Genomic DNA, 27,678 nt, shown 5'->3' on the forward strand with positions numbered 1-27,678 from the left:
AAACACATTTTGCTTTATTATAATGACTGTACTTTGTATTTTTTAAAATCTTTTTTGCATAGTGATTGGCACTCAATCACGGGTTTTGTGGCCTTTTGTTGTTGTTGCTGCTTTATTTTCAATTTAACATCGTTTTCTTTTGTGATTAGAAAAGGCTATCATTGGACTGATAATGTAAATAAATGTACAGCAAACTCTAAGGTTTTTTTAAAGATTTTTTAAAAGCCTAAAATGCAGGAGACCAAGCAGAAACTGACATTTTAATAAATGTGAGCCTGATTAAAAAATGAAAATTAAGAAAGAACAAAACCCTGACCGTAAAGACGAATACAATCTGAGAAATACAAACTGAACATCACACACTTTAATAAGGTTGAGGTTAGGTAACACCTTCAGAAAGTGCTAAATGATTGGCAAAGGTAAAGCAAGTGTGTAGTAACAGGTGGAAAACAGAAGAAAACCAACCCAATAAACATCCATCCTTATACAAACAAAACCAAATGCAGAAGGAACACTATTCATTAAAGGCGGTTAGTGCACTAAAAAGCAAAAGTGATCATATTTTAATGAATTCTCTCTCAAGACAAGAACAATATAGCTGAGCCTCCCTCGATTAAATGATAATGAGCTTTGAGAATCTAACTCTTTTGAATCTATGTTCAAAGACCCCACAGATAAATGCAGTATCTGTGGCCTCCCTGACCCGCCGGGGGGGGGACCCAGCTGCCTCTCTGTTGTCTAAACTGCTTCAGTCAAAACGGAAAGAACTTAAAAGAGAGCCTATTTGGATTGCTGGTAGAAACATCTGAAAAAACTTGAAAGCTCTGGATTTTTCTCTGCTGATGTTCATTTTACAACCCGCCCTGGATAGAATACACATGAGGCCCTGTGTTCAATACAAAACTGATGTGACAAGGTGGTACACGGAGAATTACTCTTATGAAAGCAATTTGATGCAGTGATTCGTATTATTCTAATCTTTACAGTCAAATGACATCTGCTAATGGCTCAAGCTCCTTTTTACATTGTGACTATACATTTTGTCATGACTGATAGAGCAGTTGGTGCAAAGTAAAACACTGGAAACACATTTTTTTATCAACTACTAGACTTTGATGAGGAGTTACCAGAAGGTAATGAAGCTCTTGCTGAGGTTGAGCTTTCACATCCTGCAAGAATGTGATCTGCAGCACTGAGGAGAGATCAGGAGGAATGAAGGGGGTTCATCATGGCTGAGAGTGTCATGCCAGGCACAATGTCTACTGTAGAGCCAAAAAAAACCCAACTCTGAAATGGTGACATTGCTGACAATGTTTTGCCACAAACTTCTTTCTTTAGAAAACGCTTGAAATTAATTAAAATCTGTGTTTCAGTGTTCTCTTTTTATTTTGTTTTGTATGAAAGCTTCTTCAATAACTTGTCTGACACACTCGCAATGTCTGTATGAATAGGTTCTATAGTATTTAGGCAAATGTTTATTTTTTTGTTTTTAAATTAGGTTAGTAAATCAATGAAATGGAGAAGCAGAAATCAACAGGTGCTGGTTCTGTACAGGAGCCTCCAATGTCAAAACAGTGAGAATGTCTCCCTCTGCTGGTCAGAATGAAACTGCACACGTAAAACTGCAAAAAGACAAAAATATCTTTGAAAGATTGAAACCCTGAATTAGGATTTTTAATATAACTAGTTTGATATGAAATTTGTGCCTTTTTCAGGATTAACCATGTTTTCTGAAACAACAATCATAAAACAAAAAACAAAAAAAATCATTCTCCAACCTGCATAAAAAAGTTTTAAAGTGGCCATTGGATTTTATTCAGGTATGACGAGCATTATTCAAAATAATGTTGAATGCTAAAATGAGTAACTTAACTATTAAATAAATATGTGGAAAAAAATAAAAAAATTTAAAATCATACAATTGTTTTATAATGATTATTTGTAATAATACAGTTTGAACACTTATATTGGTTTGTACTTATTATTTTGACCACCATGGCCTTTACATATGTATAAATAGTAAGATAAAAACGTACGAGAAAGAACACTGGAAAAATTAAAAAGATTTACTTTTTTATAAATTGACTCAAGCAAAAGAAAAAGAAAAATGGACAAACCTGTATAAAAGTTATATTTAGATATGAAATATTCTTTTTAACGTTACTTTTACAAATATAACTTTATAATGTACCCACATAAAAGTCAAAAATAAACCCAAGTAAAGTATTTACTATCCAAACTGACATGTTTTTGTCTAAATGTCATCTTGTCTGAAGTAACATCAGCTGTAGATTATTTTTGAAATTACTAGAATATTAAATTTGAGAGAATCAGTCTTTTATACTTTTTTTTAATTGTAGCTCACATGAAGACAGGTTTTTTACAAGTTACTTGCAAATCAAATGTTGTTTGAATGATGACATATAACTAAAAATACGTGTCATTCAGGCTGTTTCCACCAGTTTCTATTATTTAAGTGGTAACTGTTCCTTGAATGAAGGTACATTTTCTGTTCCAGTTAATGAAGAAATAAACCAACAACAATTACGAGGTTGAGCCTATAGTCTAAAAGCGATGAAAAAAAACTATGTTTATTGTACTTTAATGGGAAAAATTAATTTTGATTAAACTTTGAGCTAATTCTCTTCTTAGAATATGAATCGTCGTATATTAGTGTAAATGGAGTCGGAGCATGAGCTCATCCTTCCTGGCATTCCCTGGCGTGATCAGGTGACTACAAGGGTTCATCATCGTTAATGACAAGCGTAAGTTAAGCAGCAGAGTGGGGTTTCCTCAGGCGCCTAGCGAAGAGCCTCATGGAGGCTCTGGCTCTGGACTGTCCTGCCAGCTGGTCACTGCTGTTCAGCCACAGGTCAGCTTAATCAAGTTTCACACGATCACACAGGAATCGGTTACGGTTACAAGGCAGTAAATAAATTAAAGATGTCTTCTAAAAACAAAAAAACGAGTTCGGGAGAAGAAGAGGAAACCAAAGATGGGGATGACGAAGACTCTGAGGGTCAGGAACCTAAGCCTCAGAAGAAAAGTAAGCAGCTGAGTGAATCAAAGGATGCCGGACGATTGAAGAAGAGGTTTAAGACCGATGAGGATGAAGAATGTAATTCTGAGCCCTGCGAGAGAAAAGTGAGGAAAACCAAGAAAAAAGAAGTCAACACCAAGAGGAGAAGAGACAAAGAAAGGAGCGGGGAAAAGCTGAGCCATGAAATTAACAATAACGAGTCTGCAGATCAAAAGAAAGGTGGAACCCCTCCTGGTGTGACCGAAAAAACCAAGAAGTTCTCAAAGAAGTCCTCTGTCAGAGACACAATGGGATCAAAGGATAAAAAGAAAAAGAAGGAAGAGGAAGCTGCTTCAGATGAAGAGGAGCGGAAAAAGAAAAAGAAAGCAAAGAAGAAGAAGTCTCAAGGGGACAGTGATGAAGACACCAAGAAATCAAAAGGCAAAAAGAAGAAGATTGAAAATTATGTTGAGATATATGAAAAGGAGCTTCGTAGCTATGAGCCGGACAAAGTAGAGAACTATGAGGACGAGTATCACAAAAAGAAAGGTAAATACAATCTGTTTCATCATTTAAAATAATGTTTCTGTGAGGTTTGAGCAAAGACATTTGATACTCTGAGAAGAGGTTAACCGTTGATTGCAGACACGTTAGCTCAGTTTCTCCAGCAAAGAGGCAAGAGATTAGTTTAATGTTCACGGTAATGTAACACTGACAGATGCGGGTGTGTTATTGTCAGCCTCCTGCTACGTGACGCCTGTCATTCTGTCAACCAAGCAGTCGTTTCACATCAATCCCTGCATTTGAAATTTCAGAATGAATGTCAGGATGACGCCTAACTGCTCAATCATCCCGAACAAACACCAAATCCCACTTATGGTTTAACTGACAATTAAATAAAACGTACTTGTGAAGGATCCTTTTAAAGTTTCAACTCCCCCAAAAGGTTTATAATAATTACTTTATGAAGCTGTTGTTTATTTTTGATCAATCTTTGCAGCAATACCTTCGTTGCATTGAGATACCAGTGACAATCTCAATATCCTTAAAACTAAACACAGTTTAAACCTTTTGACATAAAAGGACACTTTTGTTGCCAGAACAAACATGGTACCAAACCAGATGAAAGCACTTCTTCCCATTGAATCTGTCTCTCTAAACCTTCAGTGTACGAGGTGGTGACCATCACCGGAAACGAGAGGGGGGCAGGCACCGATGCCAACGTTTTTGTCACTCTTTTTGGAGAATATGGCATCACACCAAAAGTTCACCTGGCCAGCAAGTAAGTCTAGAAATTGTTCAGATTCAGAGGTTATCTCACCAAATTCTCAAAAGGGTTTGAGGCCCCAATGACAGGAGACCTTAAAAAATTGCATTTGTTGTCACAAACTCAAGCTCGAGTTGATTTCCTTTAGCTATTAAGAGAAGTTTCCACAAGATTTCCCATGCTGTCTTTTGCTACTAATTATTCCAAAAATTATTCTTCTGAACGAAACACTTTGTCTTATATATATAATTATATGTAACATTTGCCAAATATACATTTCTAATATATTTTATAAAGATGTTATGGGTATGTTGTTAATTAGTGGAATGAGTTTTTAATTCCTGAATTCAGAGTTTAGGAATTTTTTTTGTTTATACTTTTGTCCATGTTGTAAATTAATGAGTAAAAACTATAACGGCTCCAATGCTCTTACATCATATTTTATGTTGACCTGTTTTTAGTAAAACACTCTTCTTTTCTTTCTTTCTTTCTCTTTAACAGCACAGAAAAGAAGTAAGAATTTCCCATCAGCTCCTCCGAGTTTAGCATGTTTGCAGTGATTCTGGCTTTTTATGCCATGTTTTAACCCTTTTTGGTTTATCTTAACAACCTGTTGTGCAGACAATGGTGAATTTAAAGCGATGATATAATCTGTAATTTTCCTTTTTCACACTAATATTTTCAGATTCTTATTTTGACAAAAACTCTTCAGTGATAAACTGGTATTGGAATTTGCTTAGAGGGTTCAGATGGATGAGGTCCACAACAATAAAACACATTTCGATCTGTATTCTTTGTTTCACAACATAAGAAAATCTGGCCTTCATGAACATTCTTGCTCTGATTGAGAACAATTCCTGAATTTTCTGTCTTAAGATAACTTTGTTTGTGACTTGCGACTCTTTTGGCAAACTGAAGTTAATTAAGTTAAAATGAAACAACTTAAAAATATTTGAACCAATTAGCAAAAGGCTTCAGATCAAAAGCTTTTGTTAGTTTTAAAAGCCTGTGACACATTCATTTACATTTAGTTAAATTAAAGGTTTCTACTGACATAAAAGAACAAACTTACATTTCTTTTGAGTAACTACACCCATAACTATCCATAAAAAAGTTATCTTTTCTTCTCTTTGAGTTCAAAGAGTATCAAAAATCAAATGCTTGAGAATTTTGTTCTTTTTTCACCTAAGCAATAATGTGTGTAACTTATTCTGTTGTCTTCTCTTGTGTGGTGGTGGTTTTTCCTCATTCCGCCGAAAAAATAGAGAACATTTTTCAGATTTTATTGTTTGGTGCTTTCAGGAGCCGCACGGCATTTGAAAACGGAAAAACTGATGTTTTCAGAATAAGAACCCACAACGTCGGGCTCCTGAAAAAGATAAGGTGTTCCATCCTGAGTGCTGCCAGAGAGTTCATGACAGGAGTGCAGCAAAGTCGATGTGTCGGCTGATTCAGGGAATGATTTGACTCCTCTGCTTTCACAGGATTGAGCATGACAACACTGGCCTGAGTGCCAGCTGGTTCCTGGACAGAGTGGTGGTGACAGATGTCCTCCGGCCTCATCTGAGGTTTTATTTTGCCTGCAATAACTGGCTGAGCAAAACGGAGGGAGATGGCCTTTATGTCAGAGACCTGCTGGGCAGCACAGACCCCATGGATATACCCAAATGTATGAACTCAGGCCTGTCACTCTGACTCTTAATTATTGAACACGTAAAAAAAATATTGGATTGTTTGTAAAACTGATAACTCTTCATTTTTTGTTTCAGATAATAAATATTTGGTGAGTGTTTTCACTGCAGATGTCAAAGGCAGCGGAACAGATGCAGATGTTTTCATCAACATTTTTGGGGAATTGGGAGACACTAGTAAGTAGATTGTGAACAATCTGTTTTTCTTTTTCCTGAAGTATTTAAAATTTGTTGTGAAAATGAAAAATATTCTGTCTCGTATTTTTTAATTTTTGTAACGCAGAGCATCAAACTATTAGGTTTCACCCAATGATGAAATTAATTAATTGTTAGTCTCAATTTTACGCATCAAAATGTCAACATCTTGTTTTTGCTGTTAAGATTTAAGTGAAAATTTATAGTTTTAGTGTTTGAAACTTATAATATGATTAAAAGTGAGAAAACCCAATGAGACAGATGTATGGAGTGATTTTTGTGCTACTATTCAGAGCGTAAAACTCACTGTTTTGAACGTAAAGCTTTAAAAGTTTTGTGTGCTGAGAAAAATATTTTGCACTTGTTACAGTAAAATGCAGCTGAAACTCAAAAAAACATCCAAACAAATACATTTTTGCTCTTAAAACTCAAAAATACATTGAATTTAAAAGAATTTTCACTCAAGAGAAATTCTCTCTTCTGGACTCGAAACACAGTAGGCACCATGTTACAAATGTGCCATAAAAAGCCAGCCAATCACAGAAATCCACCTTCATCATCACCATGTCTGTGATTGGCTTTTCAAGTACATTTTTCTCTTTAAAGTGCAAAAAAAATTATTTGAGCACCAAAATATTTTTAACGTTTTACGCTCAAAACTGTGAGTTTTATGATTGGAATAATGGCACAAAAATCCCTCCATAGACATGGTGCATTTTTCGAATAAATTTCATATTTTTTCTGCAGGTGAGAGGCGACTTGACAGTGACAAAAACAACTTTGAAAAGGCCACAGAGGATAAATTTACCATTGATGCACCAAACCTGGGCAAAATTAGGAAAATCACTATTGGTCATAACAACAAAGGCTCCTCTGCAGGATGGTTTGTAGAGAAGGTAAAAGAAAACAGAAAAACTTTTTTTAAACTCCTTCTTCACCTCCACTCCTCCTCTTAAGTGTTACTTAAGATACGTGAACCTCTTATCCTTCATCAGTTTCTTATCTCGGGCTGCTTTCCGTGCTGTTCAAACACATGCAGTGCCGTGTGCAGCTTTTAGATAAGCTCATTTAAATGGACACACACAGGAGACCTATGTCGTCATCCTATCTGTGTAAAGAGAAACCGTTTTTCATTAGGAGATAGCCTTACAGCAAACAGACAGATGAGTCTGTAGATTTGCTGCTGCAGACTGACAGGAAAGTTCAGGAGTGACAAGAAATTTGCATTTCACAAGTAGATTGTGGCACCATCGGCCAAATGAGCATCTCAGTGGAAGATTTTGTCTCAAAACTTGTGTGTTTGAGCAGCTGAAGCTGCCGATTTACTGTAGAATGTCAAACAATCTGTTAAGATTGACTTATATGAAAATCATTTCAAACAAGAATAAAGAAGAGAAATATTAAAATGTAACATTGTCCCTTTCTATTCAGGTGATTTTAGATGATATGGGAAACAAAATAGTGTATGAGTTTCCCATCAATCGCTGGTTTGCTCTCGATGAAGATGATGGAAAGATACAGAGGGATATTCTGGTGGGAGGAAACCAACCCACAGGTGAGAATGAAAGCTAAAAATTATTTTATTTACCTGGAAAGAAAAACGTCACCAGTAAATGAGAGTGGGGTAAAGATAGACTGTAAAATTTAAAACATTTTTCCTCACTCTAGAGTAGTCTTCCCCTTGCCCAGTCTGAGGAGTTGAAAAGGATGTGTCTTTTTTTTTTATGTAAACAAAATCTTGCAGACAGAATTGTAATGATGAATTAAAGGATTGGACTAATAATGTCAGATCGGATCAGGATGGTCCTGCTCCTGCACAGCTTCTGGAGCTGGATGTGTTGGGGCATTGTGTCTCATTGTCCTTGCCTGTGATAGGCTAACATGTAACCGTATCCACCAGGTATTGTGTACAACGTCCAGATTGTGACAGGAAACATTCGAGGTGCTGGGACCAATTCCAAAATTCACATCGTGATGCACGGCACGAAAGGCATGAGGAACAGCGGCAAGGTCGGCAACCTGGACCTTTGAGTCACACTGAATGAGGGAGTTTTACTACAAAAAAGAATGCACACACAAACAAAAATGGGATGATTCCATAAATAATTTCAAAAAATGAATGTTAAATTCAAAAATACTTTAATAATCTCAAAGGGAAGTTAGGAACACAAAACAAAAATATTAAAAAATATACCTAGGGATGCCACAAATCTGGAAAACTGACCTGTTTTACACCATAAGTGAATTGTTTCTACATTAAAAATGGTCAAAGAATTGTACCAAATGTAAGAAAGATTAAGTATTAGCTTGGTATGAACCAACTTAAAGGTTTTTACTAATGGCCACTTCGTTATTAGCAAGTAATTTACCAAATTTCTAGTCTTTTGGGGTTTTTTTTGTAAAAAAAATCATACATCGAACTGAAAACAAAACCATGAACAAAAAATTGAGGAAAGTTTTGGAGAAAGTGAATTTCTGCATTCCCATTCTCTTATCAATAAAGGTCGATCAATTGAATTAAGATTTTAACTTTCACTATTTATTCACTCTTTTTTATGCAAATGTATTTGTTTATTTATGCTTCTCAAGAGAAATTGCCTAATTTTGCAAATTTTTGTTCATGTGTTTTGTGGATGAATTTTGGCTTTTACAAAATAACGTTTTTGACCTTTTTCTGCAGGTGTTTTTGGAGGGGGGTAGCTTTGAGAGGGGGTTGACGGACATCTTCGTGGTTGAGATTGCCGCCCTCCTCAGCCCCCTCAGCAGAGTCACCATAGGGCACGACAATGATGGGCTCAGTGCCGGGTGGTACTGTGAGAAGGCGAGCTGACAGGAGCGATAATGGGAAATGGTGGCGTTCTGGTGTGGCTCGTCGCTCAGCTCAGTCAATTATTTTTTGCAGGTGGTGGTGTACTGTCCATTCACAGGGATAGAGCAGACCTTCCCATGTGGGAAATGGCTGGATGAAAAAGAAGGAGACGGACTGATAGAGAGGGAGCTTTATGAGATGGTCTCACTCAGGCACAAGAGGCAGAAGAGTGAGTCAAGACAAGATTTACTTTAGCATTTAATCATTAGCATCAAATGTTGTAAAATTACTGTAATATTTTAGGTTTTTGCCAGCTTTTGAATAAAATACATTACCTGGTCACTCCAAACACAAAACGTTGACAAATGACAAATCTGTTGCACAAATGACCAGTTAGGAGCTTTACAAGTGTCAAAACTAAACACTGAGAAGCTATATTCATCTTCTATGCTTCACATATCTGGAACAGACTTCCAGAAAGCCTTAGATCAGCTGAAACATTCAGGCTTTCTTCGAATTCCCTCCAAACTCCCAAACTGCTACTAATCTATAGCGTGGGATAATCTAGTGCCCTGGATTTTAGAAGCAATTTGGACACTAAACTCAATAAAAAAAAATTTAAAACATCAAATGTGATTTTACAAATTAAAAACCTAAAGGAGGGTCTAAATTCAGGGATGCCCAGTTTAGTTTAGTCTGTTTAGTTTAGTTTGGCAGTCAGCTATTGTATTTTATAACTGACTTTATTTTTTTCTGTACCGTAATTATCGATGTGGAGCCCGTTGAGACAACTGTGGTGTTGTATTGGGTTATATCAATAAAGTTGTATCGAATTAAATTGTTTTGTTGATGAAGACTTGGATGGTTTACAAAAAGCCAATTTAAATACATTTTTTCCACATGAAAAATCTTTCAAACGCAATCCATTGTTGTCTATATTTGCACATTAATTATGCTCCACAATCGCTTCCATATTCTTTCAACACTCACTACTTAGTGCAATACATGCAATAGTGCAATAGGTGCAATAGTGCGTTTGCAGTTTTGTAGTGCTGGCTGAGTCTACAATTCCGAGTGACCTAGAAATTTTCCTAGAAGTCTCTGTGAAAAACCAGTGTACGCCGATGCTCACCAGATTGGCGAATATAGACCACAATGCATTCCTTTGAACAATTTTTGTGAACTGATTCAAAAGTTTACATATGCAATCTTTTTTTAAGTTACTTTTATTTTTCTTTTAAATGTTTATTTTAAGCATCACTCATAATAGTGTTTTTTTTTCAGGTTTTATGTAAGACACTTTGCATTGAGTTTGAAAATGTGACGTACAAATACAAATGCCTTTCCTTGGAACTTAACAGCCACTTTTACTTCAGAGTTTGGGTTTCTGCTCCAAGAAGATATTATAAAAAAACTATGAGTTCTAATGAAAACTGAGGGAGCAAAGAAACTGACCTTCATGAACTTATCGTGTCCCCAAAGTTGTAAGCTTGCTAACTAATTGCCTCTCAATCGCAGAAAAAACAGGTTTAATTTTCTATAATCATTAATGATTTATGATATGGATCTCCAGAACATCCCTGGTCCTTGTGGATTTGGACGTCAGACCTTCCCAGTGCAGGAACAGATGCAGACATCTCGTTCCAGGTGTACGGAGACAAGGGCAAGTCAGACGAGATCAGGCTGGACAACAAGAGTGACAACTTTGAGCAGGGACAGATAGACAAGTTTATAGTAAGTTCAATACTTTCATTCAGATTTTAGTTAATGTGATACAACTATTTCAGTTTTTTGTTTTGAATTTACAGGTGGAGTTGCCTGATTTGGGGAAACTGACCAAACTTCGGATTTGGCATGAAAAGAGAAGTACTTTTGCGGGATGGCACCTCAGCAAAGTGAGATTTCTCTTGTCAAACTATCAATAATCTGTTTGTCAGGTTGTGACATTTTTGTGCACAGAAATAAACATTTTTATGTATTTCAGCAACTAAAAAATAAAATGTTCACATATTTTCATGTCAGTTATGGATTTACAGTTAAGGGATGAGATTATTCTTCGATTATAGGCAAATATTTGGATCTGGAAAGGACTATAAACTCTTATAGTAGAGTTGATAGCTCATATTTCCTGGCCTTTGAGGCATTACGAACCCAGAAAATCTATTATATAACATATCTAAAACCTGAAAGACATTCTTACATAAGGCAGCCTCATCTTTTTCCTTCAGGTAACTCTGATAAAGACCCTAACAAAGGAGAAGTACACGTTTCCATGTGAACGGTGGCTGGACATTAATGAGGATGACAATGAAGTTGTGCGAGAGCTTCCTGCCACTGGAGACCTCATCGATGAGCCGCTGCCCCGTACATCCATGCACATTCTGTCACACGCACAGTATATGGATGAAATGTGAACAACATCGCGAATAACTCTCAATATTGTCTTTGTGGTGTGCAGTGATTAAATACAGAGTGACCGTATGTACGGGGAACGTTGGTGGAAGTGGGACGGATGCATCAGTTTTCCTTAATCTGATTGGAGAGCAGGGGGACACTGGAGAGCGGCAGCTGATCAACTGCAAAAACAACGCCAACAAGTTTGAGAAAGGAAACGTGGGTAGAACTGACTAAAAACTGTTCCATAGGCCTCACCCTTCTGTGCTGATTGATCCAGTGGGATTTTCTCCTCTTAGTTTGATGAATTCATAGTTGAAGCCGTGAACCTCGGGCCAATCCGCAGGCTGAGGATTGGACACAACGGCAAAGGCAGAGGCTGCGGCTGGTATCTGGGAAAGGTGACTGTAAGAGAGGAAGGACAGGCAGAAGCACATGCTGTGGAGTTCCCCTGCAACAGGTTTTCACAATACGTATCTTTATTTGCTTTACATAGTGTTAGAAATGAAAAGGATCTTCAGATCAACTCATGAGAATGATATTTGCACAATTTTTAGTCATATCAAATGATAGAAAATTGTACAAATACCATCCTCATGTAAAGATATTATTTTCAGTCATTTCTTGTTTTCTTATTGTTCTGGTAGCCATTTAGACTTTTTAGAGCACGTGTCATTTTTTTCAATAATGTTTGGTACAGGTGGCTGGACCGCTATGAGGATGATGGACATATAGTCAGAGAGCTTGTGCCGTTTGAGGATGGTCAGCGTCTTTACAGTAAGACAGCTTATTATAAAAGCTTTGTTTTACGGTTACATAGTACTTTTTGCTGTAGCCTAACAAAGAAGTGTAAAATATTTTGTGTACTATTAAAGTCATTACATGTCAAATTACAAAAGGCTTATCAGCTAAAATGTGAGTGGATAAAAATGTCCCATTGTCAGTCACTTGGAGCTTTTGACTATCATTTATCCAAATCTTTATTTGTATATCTTTAATAGGTGTGTCCAGATTTATTGAACAGAAAAAAAACATTTGGTCTTAAAGTTTACATCGCCATATTTTTGTGACATGGAATCCGCCATGTCAGAGCCAGACGACGTCAAAGAAGTCTATGGGGGTTTTGGCTTCTTGGAACCTATTTGGAACGCGAAGAGGAAGGGTTCACTCAGTTTAATTCTCATATACAGTCAATGGTTTCAATGTAAAATGCTCTATGATGTCACTTTGAAATATCTTCTACCTCTACCTCACCCTCCCACAGGTAGAGTGAGAATTTTATTTCTAAATAACAGGAAAACATGAGCTGTAATTTATTACAACCTCAAACTCCCTTGGGTAACACTCAGTGAAACTATTCTATCATCTTGTTTCCTGTAATTCTAATTCCTAGTATTTTTGTGTGCTTGCCTCAGATATCAGCTATCATATTGCTGTGAAGACCGGTGAGGTTGCCGGAGGCAGCTCCGACTCTAATGTGTTTGTGAAGCTTTATGGCGAGAAGGGCGACTCCAGCAAAACAATGCTGGTGGTGTCGTCCAACGACCTGGGGAACTACTTTGAATCAGGTCGAGTTGATATCTTTACAGTGGAAACCTACGACATTGGACAGGTTTGGTTATCAGGATCTTTGCACATCATTTCTCAAACTTACACAATTGTAACTGTTCATTTTTTTCTGGCTACTCACCAATCTAGTTACTTTTTTGTTTTGTTAGTTTAACCAATAACAATTTTTTGGCTGTATAAAGTTATAGTAGTGTTTAATAAGATCTACAATACTTCTGGTTTTGTGCTGATTTCATGTTAAAAACATTATATTTGTTCTCACACAAAACCTTGACTTGTAGTCTTCTTATGCATGGGTAAATGGGACTGTAAAGCGCATTGGGCCTTCTAAGAAGGTAGTAAAGTGCTCCATAAGTATACATCATTTACCATAAAGTGTTTTTCCTTAACCTTTTACCAGATCAATCGTCTCATCATTGGTCACACCAATAACGGCATGAATGCTGGCTGGTTCTTAGACAGCGTTCAGATCATGGTTCCAATTCACGGAAAAAATTACATGTTTCCCAGTCACCGCTGGCTGTGCAAGGACAAGGCTGACGGGAAGACCGAGGTGGAGATTTACCCAAGCGAGATCGTTGATCTGGAACTACGTAGGTGACATTCAGCTGATAAAGACTCTGATATCTGATGCTTTCCTTCCCAAAAAATTTGTAAACTTTTAAGTAACAAGCAGGGTTTGAGAAAATCAATTCTCTATTTTTCATTGCGAAAGGTTTTCGTGAAGACTATATGCGCTTTTTGACTAAATTTATTTGAAATTGATTATTTCTGGAAATATCTTTGACATATTTATGGATTCTTTAATGAATAATGCACACTATCCGTCAAAAGAATTCGGCCCCAAGAATGGACACGGTTTATGTCGGACAACCCAAAGAGGCAGAGACTCAAGAGCAGAAAAAGTTTATCCGAAAAATCTCAGCATATGGTGGAGATTTTCAAAAATGTTTGTCTCTGGAGTTGTCAAGGCGTTTAGGTGAAGGGTTGGGAAGCACTGGGAAGGATTAAGAACAGTGGTGATCAGATTGTGAGGGAGATATGTCCAGCAAATAATCCAAAGGGTAATCCAGATCCATAAACGCGGGTCCAAAAAAAGGCCAGCACCAAAACATAGGAGTACGAGGTAGAGGAATATACCAAGTTCAGAACAGGTGAGGGTGAAGTGGCTAATGAGGAGGGAAGAGACTGTGGCAATGTCTTAATTGGCAACAACTGAAGAAGGTCAGGCAGCATGGGAGAACATGACAGGACATGCAGACAGATAATTGTTTTGTGTATTTGTTTCATCATATAAAACGTTCAAATTACGATTTACTATCAGCTTCCTTTTTGAAATCCATAGCTGACCATTTCGGAAAAACAAGATAAAACTAGCAGCGAATATGAAATCTAAACTGACAAAAGTTCCTTTTTTAGGTGGATTTTTTTTTATTAAAACTGAAAAAGTTTGTCTAAATCAAAGAGGGACTTTCTGAAAATTGTTATAAATGAGTCTGTCATGGGAAAGCGAGATGCTTTTGAGAAGGGAAGCAATGATGTTTAGCAGCCAAATGCTGCATATTAAATCAGCTTTTTCTGACCTTAGGTATCTCCATCCATAATACCGTATTTTCCGGACTATAAGTCGCCCTTTTTTTCATAGTTTGGCAAGGGGTGCGACTTATACTTCGCAGCGACTTATATTAGAGATAAATTGAAATAAATACATTGTTAACCCTCCTGTTATGTTCATTTGTGAGGAACAGAGATGATGTTCCTGGCTAAATTTGATGTATGAGGTATGTTAAGTGTTAAGAGTATGTTAAGTGACTCAGATAATCAGCAAACTTTTTTTACAGTAAGATCTTGAAGGTTAACAACATAATATTCTATTTTCCAATGATTTCATAGATTCAGAAATGCAATAAAAATGACAAATGTTTCTACAAATACAGGATGAAAACAGAGAATTAGTTGGACAATGATGCTTCATGAAAGGAATAAATAAATAAGTATGAGAAAGACTAACTGTGAAATTATGAGATAAACAGTCTGCTATGATTGTGTCATGAGGTTGTGCAAGTTATTAGTTCTTGGTCTCAGATTTTGTCAAATAAATTTCCCGTCAAAATGCGACTTATAGTCCAGCGCGACTTATCTGTGTTTTTTTCTACTTTATAATGCATTTTTGGGCTGGTGCGACTTATACTCCGGAGCGACTTATAGTCCGGAAAATACGGTATATGTTCTCACTAAAAAATATACATAATTTTATCAAGGGAGAGTCTGTTATAATGTCTAAGTTTGCAGCATATATAATCAAATTATCTAAACACTTCGACTCCTCCTGCTTGGAGCTAAAAGGAAGTGTAGTTTCTGATTTTAGTATTCAATTCTATTATTTGATCACTAAAAATAATCAAATGTTTTCCTTTACATGTTTTGTTACAGTGATAAACTACGAAATCACTGTGATAACTGGAGATGTGATGTTTGCTGGTACCAATGCCAACGTGTTCATCCAGATCTACGGAGACAAAGGAAAGACAGAGGTCATCACCCTCCAGAGCAGATCCAACAACTACGAGAGAAACACAACAGAAATATTTAAGGTGCCAACACAAGATCTCATTTATTCCCCTGCTCTAACACATTTCTCAGCTGTTCCACTTCAACATCCAAGAAAAACATGGAAGATATTGAGTGAAAGACGGTCCCAATGCTTCACAGATAGAAGCCAAAGATGTGGGGAAGGTCTTCAAGATACGGATCGGTCATGATGGCTCTGGGACTGGATCTGGCTGGTTCCTGGAGTCGGTGGACGTCAAACACCTCATCATGGCTTTGGTTCCCAAAGAGAAGAAGAAAGAGGACAAAAAGAAGAAAAAGAAGAAGAAGAAGGAGGAGGAGGAGGAGGATGTAGAAGAAGAGATGCAGGAAGTGGTACTGACCTATCATTTTCCCTGCTCACGCTGGCTAGCTGGAGGAGAGGAGGATGGAGAACTGGTGGTAGAGCTACTGCCTGAAGATGAAGAGGATCTTGAAGGTATGACGTGCAGTGCATGAACAATGACGGGAAACAAGCATCTGACAAAGTTATGTTGATTTGTTGAAGGCAAAGCTGTCGTCACATCACAAACAAGCCACTCTGTGAGCTCAATTCAATATTTTTAGGATTTATTGTCACACTGACAAACTGTGTAGACAAAAATTAAATTCATGCCATTCCTCCGATCGCACATGAGCTGTTGTGTCACTAAGGTTGTCAGAACTGCGCTTCAGGTGAAACCAGGCTACCTTTGATTTTAACCCAAGAGAACCAATGGAGCAATGGAACTTTAAAAGCCCAGAAGAAAATTGCTCTTGACAAAGCTGCTCTAAACTGGTAAAGGAGAATTTAAACTTGGTTTAAATTACGATTATTTGACTTAAGCAATGAATTTCATTTCCTGCGATACAGCTAGATCGCTCTGTCTGAGGCAAGTTGTTAATCAAATCGACCTACTGTTTATCGTCATAAAATCGCTTAAAAATTACATCTTTTCATTATAATTTCCATTGGAAAATACCATTTGGATTGAGGCGGGGCAGGCTTATTTAATGAAACGACCAAGTGAATGACAGCAAAAAATGATCAGGTCATCATTACAGTCCAACGTGTGGAAACACTTTGAATTTAGCAAAAACATGTACAGTGTGGTAGAATTTTCCTTTTGTATTATTTTGATGGGAAAAAACAACAGTGGGCTGAACCTAAAATTTGAATGGATTTGCCATTAATTCTTGTTTACTTGTTTGGTGGTACACATATTTAACTTACACTCAATTTTCAACTTCGCCTGCACTGTTCAGTACCCAGGTATTTACCTCTGAGTCACACTGGTTGAAGTTTTGGCTAAAAAGATGTCCCGGATTCATTTTAGGGCACTGGATTGGATCGAATTGGATTGTTCAAAATGAACAAATATCGACTATGAATCGTGTCTCCAACCACAAATCACATGTATCGAATTGTATTAAAAATGAATCATTACACCCCTTCTGACCAAGACACAACACATAGATTGAAACACATAGACTGCAGCTATTTTTTTTCTCCATAAAAGTTATTTTTTTCCTTCATCTTTAGGAAACTACTTTTGTCAAAGTTAGAACCAGTTATATTGCAATTTTAATCAGTGTGTCTCTGTGTAAATGTAAGGCGAGTCAAGTATAAAAAAAGTTAGTTTTTAGATCTTTTTCTCTCCTTTTTGGCCTCTTTTTCTTTGAGAAGCTTGATTTGCTTGCAGTGGGATTTAACTCCAGTTACAGACTGACATGTGGGAAAGGTGGAGCAGCTGTAAGTAATTCATCCCTTGCTTTGTGTGACAGCTAACACCTATGAAGTGTGCGTCTTCACCGGTGACATGCTCGGAGCCGGGACGGATGCCAACGTGTACATAAATATTTATGGGGAGAATGGAGACACCGGAGAGCGCTCCCTGAGGAACTCTGACAACCTCAACAAATTTGAACGCGGGCAGGTATGGCACTTTAAACCAACCTCTACCACCAATTTTCAAAAAAATCTGGAGAAATTATGAGATGATTCTTCCTTACATTTACATTTACTTTACTTTCTTTTCACTCATTTACACGAAGGCTGAACACTTTTGCACTCTTTGCTGATCTCTTTCCTAAACTAAATCTACATTTTGTTAAATCTGAGCATTTCCAGGCAACAGTGGTCTGACACTGAGGAGCGGTAGGGAGTGTATTCTTGTGGGAGCACAAGTTTTCCTGCAGGCAAGGCTGCTAGACAAACTCTAAGGAGTTCTGTGTGTCATTAAACTTGTCCTACTTTTACTTATTATCATCTTTGAATTATTCATCTTTACATTACAGCTGGCCCTATAGGAAATTTCTTTATTTTTTTTATTTCAGAGCTCAACAGATGGCCAGTATTAAAACATCCAAAGAGTGTTTTAAAAAAAAGGGTGAAGCAAAGAACCTCAAACACAATTCCAAAAGTTTCTTGATTATTTTTGAAGCAGAGTTTCAACTCCAGCTGAGGCTTTTCTAAAAAATATTTTTACCAACTCAGGTTTTTCCCCTCAAATGTTGCTTGTTTTAGCCTTTAATTCTATTAAATGTATATGTAAGTGTGATTAAAACACACGTCACCATTCAGAATGTATTAGGTCTTTAACCCAGTGGTGTCTGAGAGACTCTGGTAAACCCCATGACTCTGAAAAGTATTATTTTTAACTTTTACGTTTTTTTCAGTTATATCGAATTGACTAATGAAGCATTCACAATTTTTATATATGTATAATAGAGTTGTGTACCTTTCCTTCCTGCATAATTCGATATTCAACCCGATATTCAATCCGGATCAGTTTTACACCTTTTACCAACATAATCTTGTTCATACCTTTGGTGTTCAATCAATACTGCCGTGTCTCCTAGTCCTAGATCATTTTTTTGGTCTGTACCTGTATCCTTTACATACGTGAGAAGTAATGTACGAAGGGAATTTTCATAAGATTTTGAAAACACCAATGTCATTTGAAAACCCAGCAAAAGAGAAGAGTACAGATCTAACCTAACATCAGTTTTCCGCTCTAAAGCCAGCTGCACCCTGCAAGAAAATAATAATAAACAACGTTCTGCTCATGATACAAACATTTGTTTTTTTCTTTTAAAATTTAAATACCATGACACACTCCTCTTTAAAAAAAAAAACGCATGTTCTATTTATTAATTGTAGTTCATGGACTTCACTTCTGATAGTGTGGACCCAGATGAACCTTTGAAAATCATTGGGACACCTCATCCATCAGTGGTGTAACCAAGGGTTACTGGTTCTTTTAGGTCTTCCAGCATCAGACAGCCTCACTCATTATTGCCATCAGTTAAAGGGGTGGAAGGTGTGTGTGTGTGTGTGTGTGTGTGAGGGGGGGGGGGGGGGTTCATTTACTCTACATGAGAACTTAACTGAGTGACCTCGCTGATTACATTCCAAACAGGAAATACCCCCTGGTCCCAAAAAGCCAAATACCATAGAATTCTAAGAAATAAACAGCTGTTACTCAGTCATTCTACTCATTAGAAAAAACGTTTTTGCTTCTGATACCTTTTTTAACATGTTCTAGCTAATTCTTTTTTTTCGTGATATTTTTTTCTGTGGTGCAAGTTATTCAAGGTATAAACGGACCAATCTAATGCCTCAATAAAAGTGAGGGGCTTTATGTCGAACGTTCAAAGCACTTGATTGACAGATTCTCCTGAGACTGCTTTTGAGTGGACGGGGTGTGGCTGTCTAACATGCTCACTCCTGATTGGAGAGAGTGGTTGCCATATAAATGTAGACTTAGACTAACACAAACCAATCATGGCTTACTGAGGACGTCCGGTTCCAACATGGAGACTGACACATCACCAAAAATGGCGACTGAATTGACTTCATTTGGTTGGTACCAGAACTTGCCTGTTTTTATTTCATTTATTTTTGTGCATAGCCCTTTGTTTTACCAAGTATGAAAGGTACATTATAAATAAAGATGGATGGATGGATGGGTGGATGGATGGATGGATGGATGGATGGATGGATGGATGGATGGATGGATGGATATAAAGGGTTTATGGCTGTGAACTTGCTTCGTAAACAGCAGCTACCCTTCAAGTACTGGTAGCCTGTTTTGTCCAAAACCACCTTGTGACCTTTATAGATAGATCTGATTGTTTTAGCTATTCCTGTGCGGTGCAGTTGGTGGAGGGCTTTTCAGAATGAATGTACTCTTTGGGGCAGGGGGTCCTTAACAGAGACAATGGCCTTGGACAAGCTTTCTGCCACCGCCCTTAGCGGTCTTGGCTTTCTGTGGGGAACCTTTGGACAGCTGCTCAGCAGGTGTTGCAAGGATCCCTTTCCTTGCGACGCCTGCTGAGCAGCTGTCCACGAACAGATCTAGTGTGCTGGTATCTCACTTGTTCTCCATATGTGGACTTTGGCTGACTTGGTCATGGAAATTAGCCCTAATTTTGCAATAAAGGCCACCCTCCCAGTCCCACTTTGTCCAAGCCACATTCCTACTTGCTAATTCTTCATCTAATTCTTCACAGACCTCTCCTCTACTGACTTCAGGCCTTGCTGATTGTAGTTTTTGGGTAAAAATCCAATCCAGTTTTCCCAGATTCCAACTTTTCCACTACTTCCTCCCTGTCCTCACTTAAGTGCCTGCAAAGTCTTAATTAGAAAAAAACAAAGACTGAAATAAAGATTTATTTCTGGCATAACAATGGCATTTTCACTTTCTTTTATTTTTTGAACTTTTCTTTAAATTTTGGCCAATATTTTCATGCTCTTGGTTGCATTTTTATAAACAAATGTTACTATTATAGTTTTTACAAATGTATACAACTTTACAATCCATGTATTTCCCCAATATTTCTCATGCTAATAACTTATTTCATTTGGTTCAAACATACATGTGTGTTTCAAGGTTGATCAAAGGCATCACATATTTTTCTGCCTGACTTTTCCTGAAGCAAATATTGGTCTAAAAATGATAACCTTAAACAGGACAGTGGGTCTTTCTTCTGAATCCTACAGGAAGATGTGTTCATCGTCACAGGTGTAGATTTGGGGCCTTTGAAGAAGCTGCGAATCCGCCATGATAACTCAAAATCTTTCTCATCCTGGTACCTGGATCGCGTGGAGATAGTGGATACAAAGGATGATACAGTGTATGTAAAACTGGCAGTTAAAGCTCGGATTCTGCTCAATTACTCATCTAAAAAACAAAACATGTACCGTAATGTCTATGTTTGAAAATATTGTTTTTCATTGGACAAGTAACATTTGAGAAATATTTTACATAAAAATCCCTGGAAATAACTTCCAGTGTGTTTTTAAATTACTTTTGCGCCATAGGGTAAATAGAGACAACAAGTAGCTGTGATCTACCTTTGCTTTAGCATGACTGATGTTAAATTTTCCCTTTGGGGGGGGTTCAGATATTTTTTCCCCTGCAACCGCTGGCTCGCAGTGGATGAAGATGACGGACAAATAGCAAGAGAGCTGGTTCCTGTGGACGAAGCCTTTATGAGGAGGGATGAGGAGGAGGGAACGGGAGCAACTCTGGGTCTGGAGCAGAAATGTAAGAAACCAGACTCATGTCGGATTCTTATGTCAGCAGAAGGAAAACATTTGGAAAACAGAGATCATTTTTTGATCTCTGCATTTATGTTGCAGCAATGTCTACCACATACACAATCAAAATCAAGACTGGAGAGAAAAAGTATGCTGGGACTGACGCCAATGTCTTCGCCATCCTCTTTGGTGAAAATGACGACACGGGTGCAGTGACTTTCCCGTATTCTTACATTTTTAGGGAATGTCAGCTGCAGGTAGTTTAAGCTAAAATGATACATTTTCTGATTTTTACCCACAGGGATAATCAATTTGAAGGCTTGTAAAAACTACAAAAACAAGTTTGAGCAAGGCATGATCAATGAGTTCACAGTGGAGGCTGTGGACTTAGGTGACCTCCAGAAGCTTCGAATTGGACATGACAACTCGGGTGAGGAAATCAAAGAAAGATAGTTCCCTAAAGCATTATTTTCATGAAACTTTATCTTTTCTTCCACCATCAGGAAGTTCACCTGGTTGGTTTTTGGACTGGGTTGAGATCGATGCCCCCTCTCAGGGTCAGAAAATGCGGTTCCCGTGTGGCCGCTGGTTGGATAAAGGGGAAGATGATGGTGCCATTGTGAGGGATCTCAATCCTGCTGAGCTGCAGACTGAACTCTATACCCCATGTGAGTAAAAAATCATTGAAACGAACATGGCAGAGAATTTTCCCAGCTTTGATAATAGGTAAAAGTGTAAAACACGTCTCCACATGGTGAACTCCAGGTTAAAGTATATAAACTGACATGAAAAGAGGGATTTGTCATTGTGGTTGCCATTCAGGCCTCTCAAGAATATTACAATGTCTCTGATCTAAAGCTACTCATTTTGGCTAAACTAGAAGCAAAGGTATTTGACCCCTAGCAAAAGATCGGTCACAAATTACAAAAAGAGGTAAACAAATTTAAAAAAATTGTTTGTCTAGAAACACAGAAGAAGCATATAAATTCTCAAAGTGGAAAAAGTAAAAAAAAAATAAGTATATGCAGAGGATGAGACAAAAAAGGACACAAAGATCCAGTGAAGAAAGAATTTCCTTTAGAAAAATGACAAATCTTTAAAGTTCAGGAAATGTTCCTTTACTAAATAACTATTTTGAGCCATAAAACAACCCTAAGTTTATGTTCGTGTTAAGTACAAAGATCTTGGCATCATTTAAAGACCCACTCCAATCATCTTTTGATTTATTTTAAAAGCGTTCCCAGTGGTCTTTTAATTCTGATTATGATGTTTTCAGCCAGAATCAAAGCACCTGTGTGGTTTTCTAGGACATAATTTCTGCAGAGCAACAGTAGTTCATTGGTAATTTGCCTCTGAGTTGTGGGTGGGACGGTTGGGGCAAAGCAATCTCATCCCCCCTTCTCTGTTACTGAGAGCTTACTGTTTACACTCTCTCCTGCTAGCTTACAACCCCTCCCAACCAAATTTTAGAGGTGCAACAGAGATGTTGAGCTATATCATAGCTATCCAGCCGTACAGTTTTGAGTCCGCTTGGACGGGGAAAATGAAGACCCACATATATCTATATATCTGCAAGTGGATGCATCGTAATGGAGCGGAGCAGGGAGGTGGTGGCCCGCCCAGCATATTTTTACTTAACAAATAAGCTCTTTTTCAAACAGCATTTTCCATAAAGTCCTGATTTACAATAATTTGAATAATAATTTTTTTTTAAAACCGCAGACATACAATTTGAAGCTTGCCTTTATTTATGTCCTTCATCATTGGAAAAATGTTTTAAAAAAATTACCAAAAATACAATTTAGATTGCAGTGGGTCTTCAAGCATTTGACAGACATGAAAATAAATCCAGATGACCTGCTGGGATGAACACAGAAGCAATTTTTACTCATTAGACCCAATAGTGACCATCATGGTCACTGACTGTGTTTTGAAACCTTTTCTCTTTCTGTTTTTCAGTTGTTCCGTATGAAATAAAAATATTTAGCACTGACGTGTTTTGTGCGGGCACAGACGCAGACGTGTTCATAGTCCTGTACGGACAAAACGGGCTCTGCACGCAACAGAAACACCTGTGTGTCAACAAAAGAGAGAGGCGGATGTACTTTGAGAGAGGAGCCGAGGACATGTTCATTGTTGAGGTGATCCCATCGGTTTCAACAAATGACAATTTAACATTCTCACTGCAGGCCTGTACACTGTGGGTTTGTGTTCCCAGCTGGAAGACGTAGGTGATCTATTAGAGAAAATTAGGATCGGACATGACAACAGGGGCACCAACCCAGGGTGGCACCTTGACAGAGTGGAGATCAGGCGACAGCTCCGGAAAGGAAAGGTAAAAAAAAAAGATCTGTTACATTACACCTGCACTACTAAGAAACCTTTATAACAAAAATTCATCATGACATCAAAAACTACTGAAAATTTTCTTATATTTTGGTCATGAACATGCCTGTCCATGTTGACGTTTTTAAGAAGGGCCTGTTTGGTCAATGACAGGGTTCAGAGACGACCATTTTTCCATGTGAGTGTTGGCTCGCCAAGTCTGAGGACGATGGGGAAACAGTAAGGGAACTGGTCCCTTCAAGCGTCATCACAGAGAAACTCATGAGGGATGGGACGCTGAAGACGACTGAAATTGATGTGGAGGATGCTCTTGAGAGTAAGTTTTAGTCTTGCTTCTGTGATAGACCTTTAATTTCTTTAAGCTCTTGTTTAAAGTTCCACCCCAGTCATCAAGATCTGTTTTAAAAGCATTCCCAGTGGACTTTTAATTATGATTTTTTTTTTTAAACCTGTTTCGTTTTCTTGGACATAGTTTCTGCAGTGCTGCAGTAGTTCATTAGAAATTGGCTCCAAAATGGTGGGTGGTATTGTTGGCTCAGAGTAAGCCAGCCCCCTCATCATTATCCATCTGTTTATGTGCTCTCCCACTAGCTTACACCCCTTCACAAGCCTAACCTGACAGTACAATATTACGGCTGGGTAGCTCGTTTGGTAAGGTGAAGGACTGGCACGCAGGAATCCAGGGATTGATTCTCGGGGGGAATGAACAAGCAAGCAATGGGGTAATGGGACAATTACCATATCAAAAGTGAGCAATTAACATCATCCAGCGCGGCCCTTTGGGCAAAAATTAACGCTACTGCCTGACTGAATGATCCCGGTAATGGTCAGAGGGGCCATAGGTGCGAACTGGCAGCCACGCCTCTGTCAGTCTGCCCCAGGGCAGCTGTCGCCACAACAGTAGCTCACTGTCACCAAGTATGAATGAGGAGCGAATGATTAAGATTTGATCGGCTGGAAAAGATAAATCCAATGCATTATTATTATCATTCATTATTATTAAAACCGGTGCGAGCACATTCAGCTGTACAGTTTTGAGCCAGATGCCAGCTCAGACTAGGAAACATAGACGAGTATGCATCTAGTTGATGCAGCACTTTTGCACTGCTCTTAATTCACAACAATTGGGAATAAAGAAATACTCAGGAATTGAATTCTTAAGTTTGATTTTCTATAAAAATGATGTCCATCATTAGAAAAATGCCACAAGGCCATGTTTAAAACAATTTTCATTGGAGTGTGTTTTAGAACTTCAGTAATACTTTCATTTTGGTGTATTTCTACTTGTCCTTCAAATGAAATGTTCACTGTGCAATTACATATGCTTTAAAGGTATATTTGTTACAAATAAACTATAATTTCCAATTGATCCATAATCATTTTATTTAAAAATTGTTGCAAAAAATCAGAAGAACGGCAAAACAAAAGCAATGCCTTAGCAGTGTGATCATTAAAATGTGCAGCTCTCCAATCACTATAAGACCATTATAGCTCAAGTAGTGTTTGTTTTGGCTGTAACATGCATCTTTTCTCATCCAAGATATAGATTTTTTCCAATAAAAACTATCAAGATCGGTTACTCTCAATATTTTTACCAAGATAGTCAACTGATGGATATCTTGAAAAAGCAATATTTATCTCAAACAAATTGGAAAACACGGGTTGATTAAAAATACTACACATACCTTGATAGGGCTAAGGGCAGCAGATGCCCTTTTTCCCCAACAAGATAGTGATCAAAAGCCTTTATTTTGCCACATGTGTGTGTTTGATTTAGATGAGGTCATTCAATTGGAGAATTCCTTTCAAGACCAGATTTACAAATTGTTCTGATGTTGTAGTTCATCTCCTTTAATCACTGCTGGATTTTGTCTCCAAATAGTCCACATGTATAAGGTTTCAGTGCGGACAGGTGACATGTACGGAGCTGGTACTGATGCCAACGTCTTTCTGACCATCTATGGAGACCTGGGAGACACTGGAGAACGCAAACTCGCCAAATCAGAGAACAACAAGAACAAGTTTGAGAGAGGAGAAGTACGTTGCGATAAACTAAAGCCTGGAACAGTTTGCGTGTGTGGATCTGAACATCTGTTTCTGTCTTAGGTGGACAGATTTGACATTGAGGCTGTGGATCTGGGGCAGGTCTTTAAGATATACATCCGCCATGATAATTCCATGATAGGAGCAGACTGGTACCTGGATCAGGTGGAGGTGTTAGATGTGGAAACAGAGGAAGTCTACATGTTCCTGTGTGAGCGCTGGCTGTCAACAAAGAAAGAGGACAAGCAAATAGACAGAATCTTCTACGTCAAAGTTAGTCGAAATGCAATATTGGCTCCAACTTTTTGTGGTAAACAAGTTTCAGCATCAATATTTGTGTTTGTCTTCTTCAGGGCTATGAAGGTGAACGGAATACTGATCAGTATTTCCAAAAGATTTCCCAAACCAAGCAAGGACTGGACAAAAACGCCAATAAGAAAAAAAAGAAGAAAAAGGTGGCGGTGGCTGACGAGGGTCCAAGTAAGAGTGCAAACTAATTCTTTGTTGGAATTGCAACAAACTCTTTTGCCAAAAAAGAATGTACAAGACTTAAGAGATAAGACCATGTAGTTCCACTCCCCTCAAAAAAATCTTGGTGTCACTAATTACCTCAGAGGACTCCTTTGGAGTTAGTTTTTTCTGATTCCCACATGCCATACCTTCTGGGCACTTTTTTGTTGTAATCAAGCCCTATGGCTTGGCTTCCTAACTCTGTAGCTAAACCCTAAGACGTAGATTTAACAGATGCGGGTGTTTTTGCAAAACAAGATTTGGTCAGTTTTGCTCTGTTTTGTGCCTAAAAGGAGTGGAGTTTTTTTTTTGAATGGTTCTATATGTTTATGCAACAAAGCACTTTAAGCCAGTCTATCAGTTTTTATTTGTTGAGCATTTTTACACAAAGTAGTAAACAGTGATGTCCACTTAAAGAACCTGCACTGCTACCCTTTAAACTCCTTTAAAATAAAAATTCAAAGTCATGGTTTGCTTTATTGCCCAAACAAACAGAGCATTTAAATGTGGTTACTCTCAATGTTTCAGACAACAGTAAAATAAATAAATACGAGTATACAACGTTAACCCAAGCAACAACAACGTTATGTAAGGGTTAATGGCCGACACAGTATGCATAATCATTTTTTAACGCACGCCATGGAAGCCTGAACCGTCCGACACAAAACGGAGGAGGGTTGCTTCCGCGAAGTGCATTAAAAAGAGATAATGGATACTTCGAAGGCCATTAACCCGCTTATACCATGGTCACTTACAAAAGAGATAAATAGCAACCAGTTTTTAGTCCTTAACTCTTGTTTTTTTTCCAATTTGGATCGCTTTTCTCACAAAAGGCATACTATTTGTTACGTGGTACTATTTGTTACGTGGAACTATTTGTTACACGCCGCACCACGTAACAAATACTCCGCGTCGCACCGCACCACCACTGCAGTCAAGATTCTGCGAAATAAAGCTATTTATATATGCTGATCTTTCCGATGGGTTGAATAAAGCATAAGTTCAGATAGAAAGTTCACCTCTTACCGCTTGTTTTTGTCCAAATGATGAAGCAAAAGGTTATTTTAAAGAAGCCGGCGCAGTGATACAAATCATTTAAACTAGGTGACCGGAACTTCTTTTTTCACCGTGGTATATCACTTTTTAACGCACGCCGAGCTGCCAATCAGAATCGAGTATTCACCCGGACCATGGTATAAAAAAATTATATAGCTTTGACAAACTAGGGCCATAGCAACCATCCAGCACAATGTTACAAAATAAGTCTGGACAGCAGTTCAAAAGTAAAGATGTGCAAACATGTGGAACAAGAGTGGCTGTGAGCTTATCAGACTGATGACAGGGAGACGATATCACTTCAATGTTGGATACAAAGTTCAAATGTTGTTGTGTGTGTGAGTGTAGGCAGTTTCGAGAGGTTGGAGGTTAGTGACCATGGGGAGCCGAGGGAGGTCATGGTTAGAGAGGAGGGGATGTCAGCTTCCTGACAGCTTTATGAGCTAAACTGCCCTTGAGTCCACTGGTTCTAGCCAGCAGACTCTGGAAGCTGCATGATTACAATAATTGCGAGAGCAATAGAAGACATTAGTAAAAGGTGATTTATTAAAATAAAATAGATGTTTACTCACTATTTTAGTCAAATTCTAATATAATCTTTCTTTGTTAATTTGACATTAAATGTTTTTTCTTTAATGTATAACTTTTTCAACCCATTTTTTCTGG

The 27,678-nt window shown here is 37.9% G+C and overlaps 1 protein-coding gene across 1 annotated transcript in view; it reads left to right on the forward strand.

Annotated features, from left to right (window-relative positions):
- The first annotated feature begins 2,656 nt into the window (after positions 1–2,656).
- The window catches only part of loxhd1b (lipoxygenase homology PLAT domains 1b), a 31,288-nt gene continuing 6,266 nt past the window's right edge, over positions 2,657–27,678 (forward strand). Inside the window, exons 1-32 of the mRNA XM_011478952.4 lie at positions 2,657–3,568; positions 4,187–4,301; positions 5,589–5,669; positions 5,771–5,955; positions 6,056–6,154; positions 6,920–7,068; positions 7,604–7,727; positions 8,073–8,182; positions 8,853–8,993; positions 9,075–9,210; positions 10,555–10,715; positions 10,790–10,876; positions 11,210–11,345; positions 11,440–11,594; positions 11,675–11,835; positions 12,076–12,152; positions 12,791–12,987; positions 13,345–13,537; positions 15,378–15,538; positions 15,657–15,972; positions 17,298–17,449; positions 20,518–20,651; positions 20,922–21,064; positions 21,160–21,264; positions 21,359–21,487; positions 21,561–21,725; positions 23,017–23,198; positions 23,276–23,392; positions 23,557–23,719; positions 25,286–25,440; positions 25,510–25,719; positions 25,800–25,926. Coding sequence (XP_011477254.1) covers positions 2,944–3,568; positions 4,187–4,301; positions 5,589–5,669; positions 5,771–5,955; positions 6,056–6,154; positions 6,920–7,068; positions 7,604–7,727; positions 8,073–8,182; positions 8,853–8,993; positions 9,075–9,210; positions 10,555–10,715; positions 10,790–10,876; positions 11,210–11,345; positions 11,440–11,594; positions 11,675–11,835; positions 12,076–12,152; positions 12,791–12,987; positions 13,345–13,537; positions 15,378–15,538; positions 15,657–15,972; positions 17,298–17,449; positions 20,518–20,651; positions 20,922–21,064; positions 21,160–21,264; positions 21,359–21,487; positions 21,561–21,725; positions 23,017–23,198; positions 23,276–23,392; positions 23,557–23,719; positions 25,286–25,440; positions 25,510–25,719; positions 25,800–25,926 — 5,191 coding nt within the window. The 5' untranslated portion in view covers positions 2,657–2,943. The remainder of the gene's footprint in view (positions 3,569–4,186; positions 4,302–5,588; positions 5,670–5,770; positions 5,956–6,055; positions 6,155–6,919; positions 7,069–7,603; positions 7,728–8,072; positions 8,183–8,852; positions 8,994–9,074; positions 9,211–10,554; positions 10,716–10,789; positions 10,877–11,209; positions 11,346–11,439; positions 11,595–11,674; positions 11,836–12,075; positions 12,153–12,790; positions 12,988–13,344; positions 13,538–15,377; positions 15,539–15,656; positions 15,973–17,297; positions 17,450–20,517; positions 20,652–20,921; positions 21,065–21,159; positions 21,265–21,358; positions 21,488–21,560; positions 21,726–23,016; positions 23,199–23,275; positions 23,393–23,556; positions 23,720–25,285; positions 25,441–25,509; positions 25,720–25,799; positions 25,927–27,678) is intronic.

This window comes from Oryzias latipes, chromosome 9 (assembly GCF_053564925.1).
Source record: "Oryzias latipes strain Hd-rR chromosome 9, Olatipes_Hd-rR_3.1".
Taxonomy (NCBI): domain Eukaryota; kingdom Metazoa; phylum Chordata; class Actinopteri; order Beloniformes; family Adrianichthyidae; genus Oryzias; species Oryzias latipes.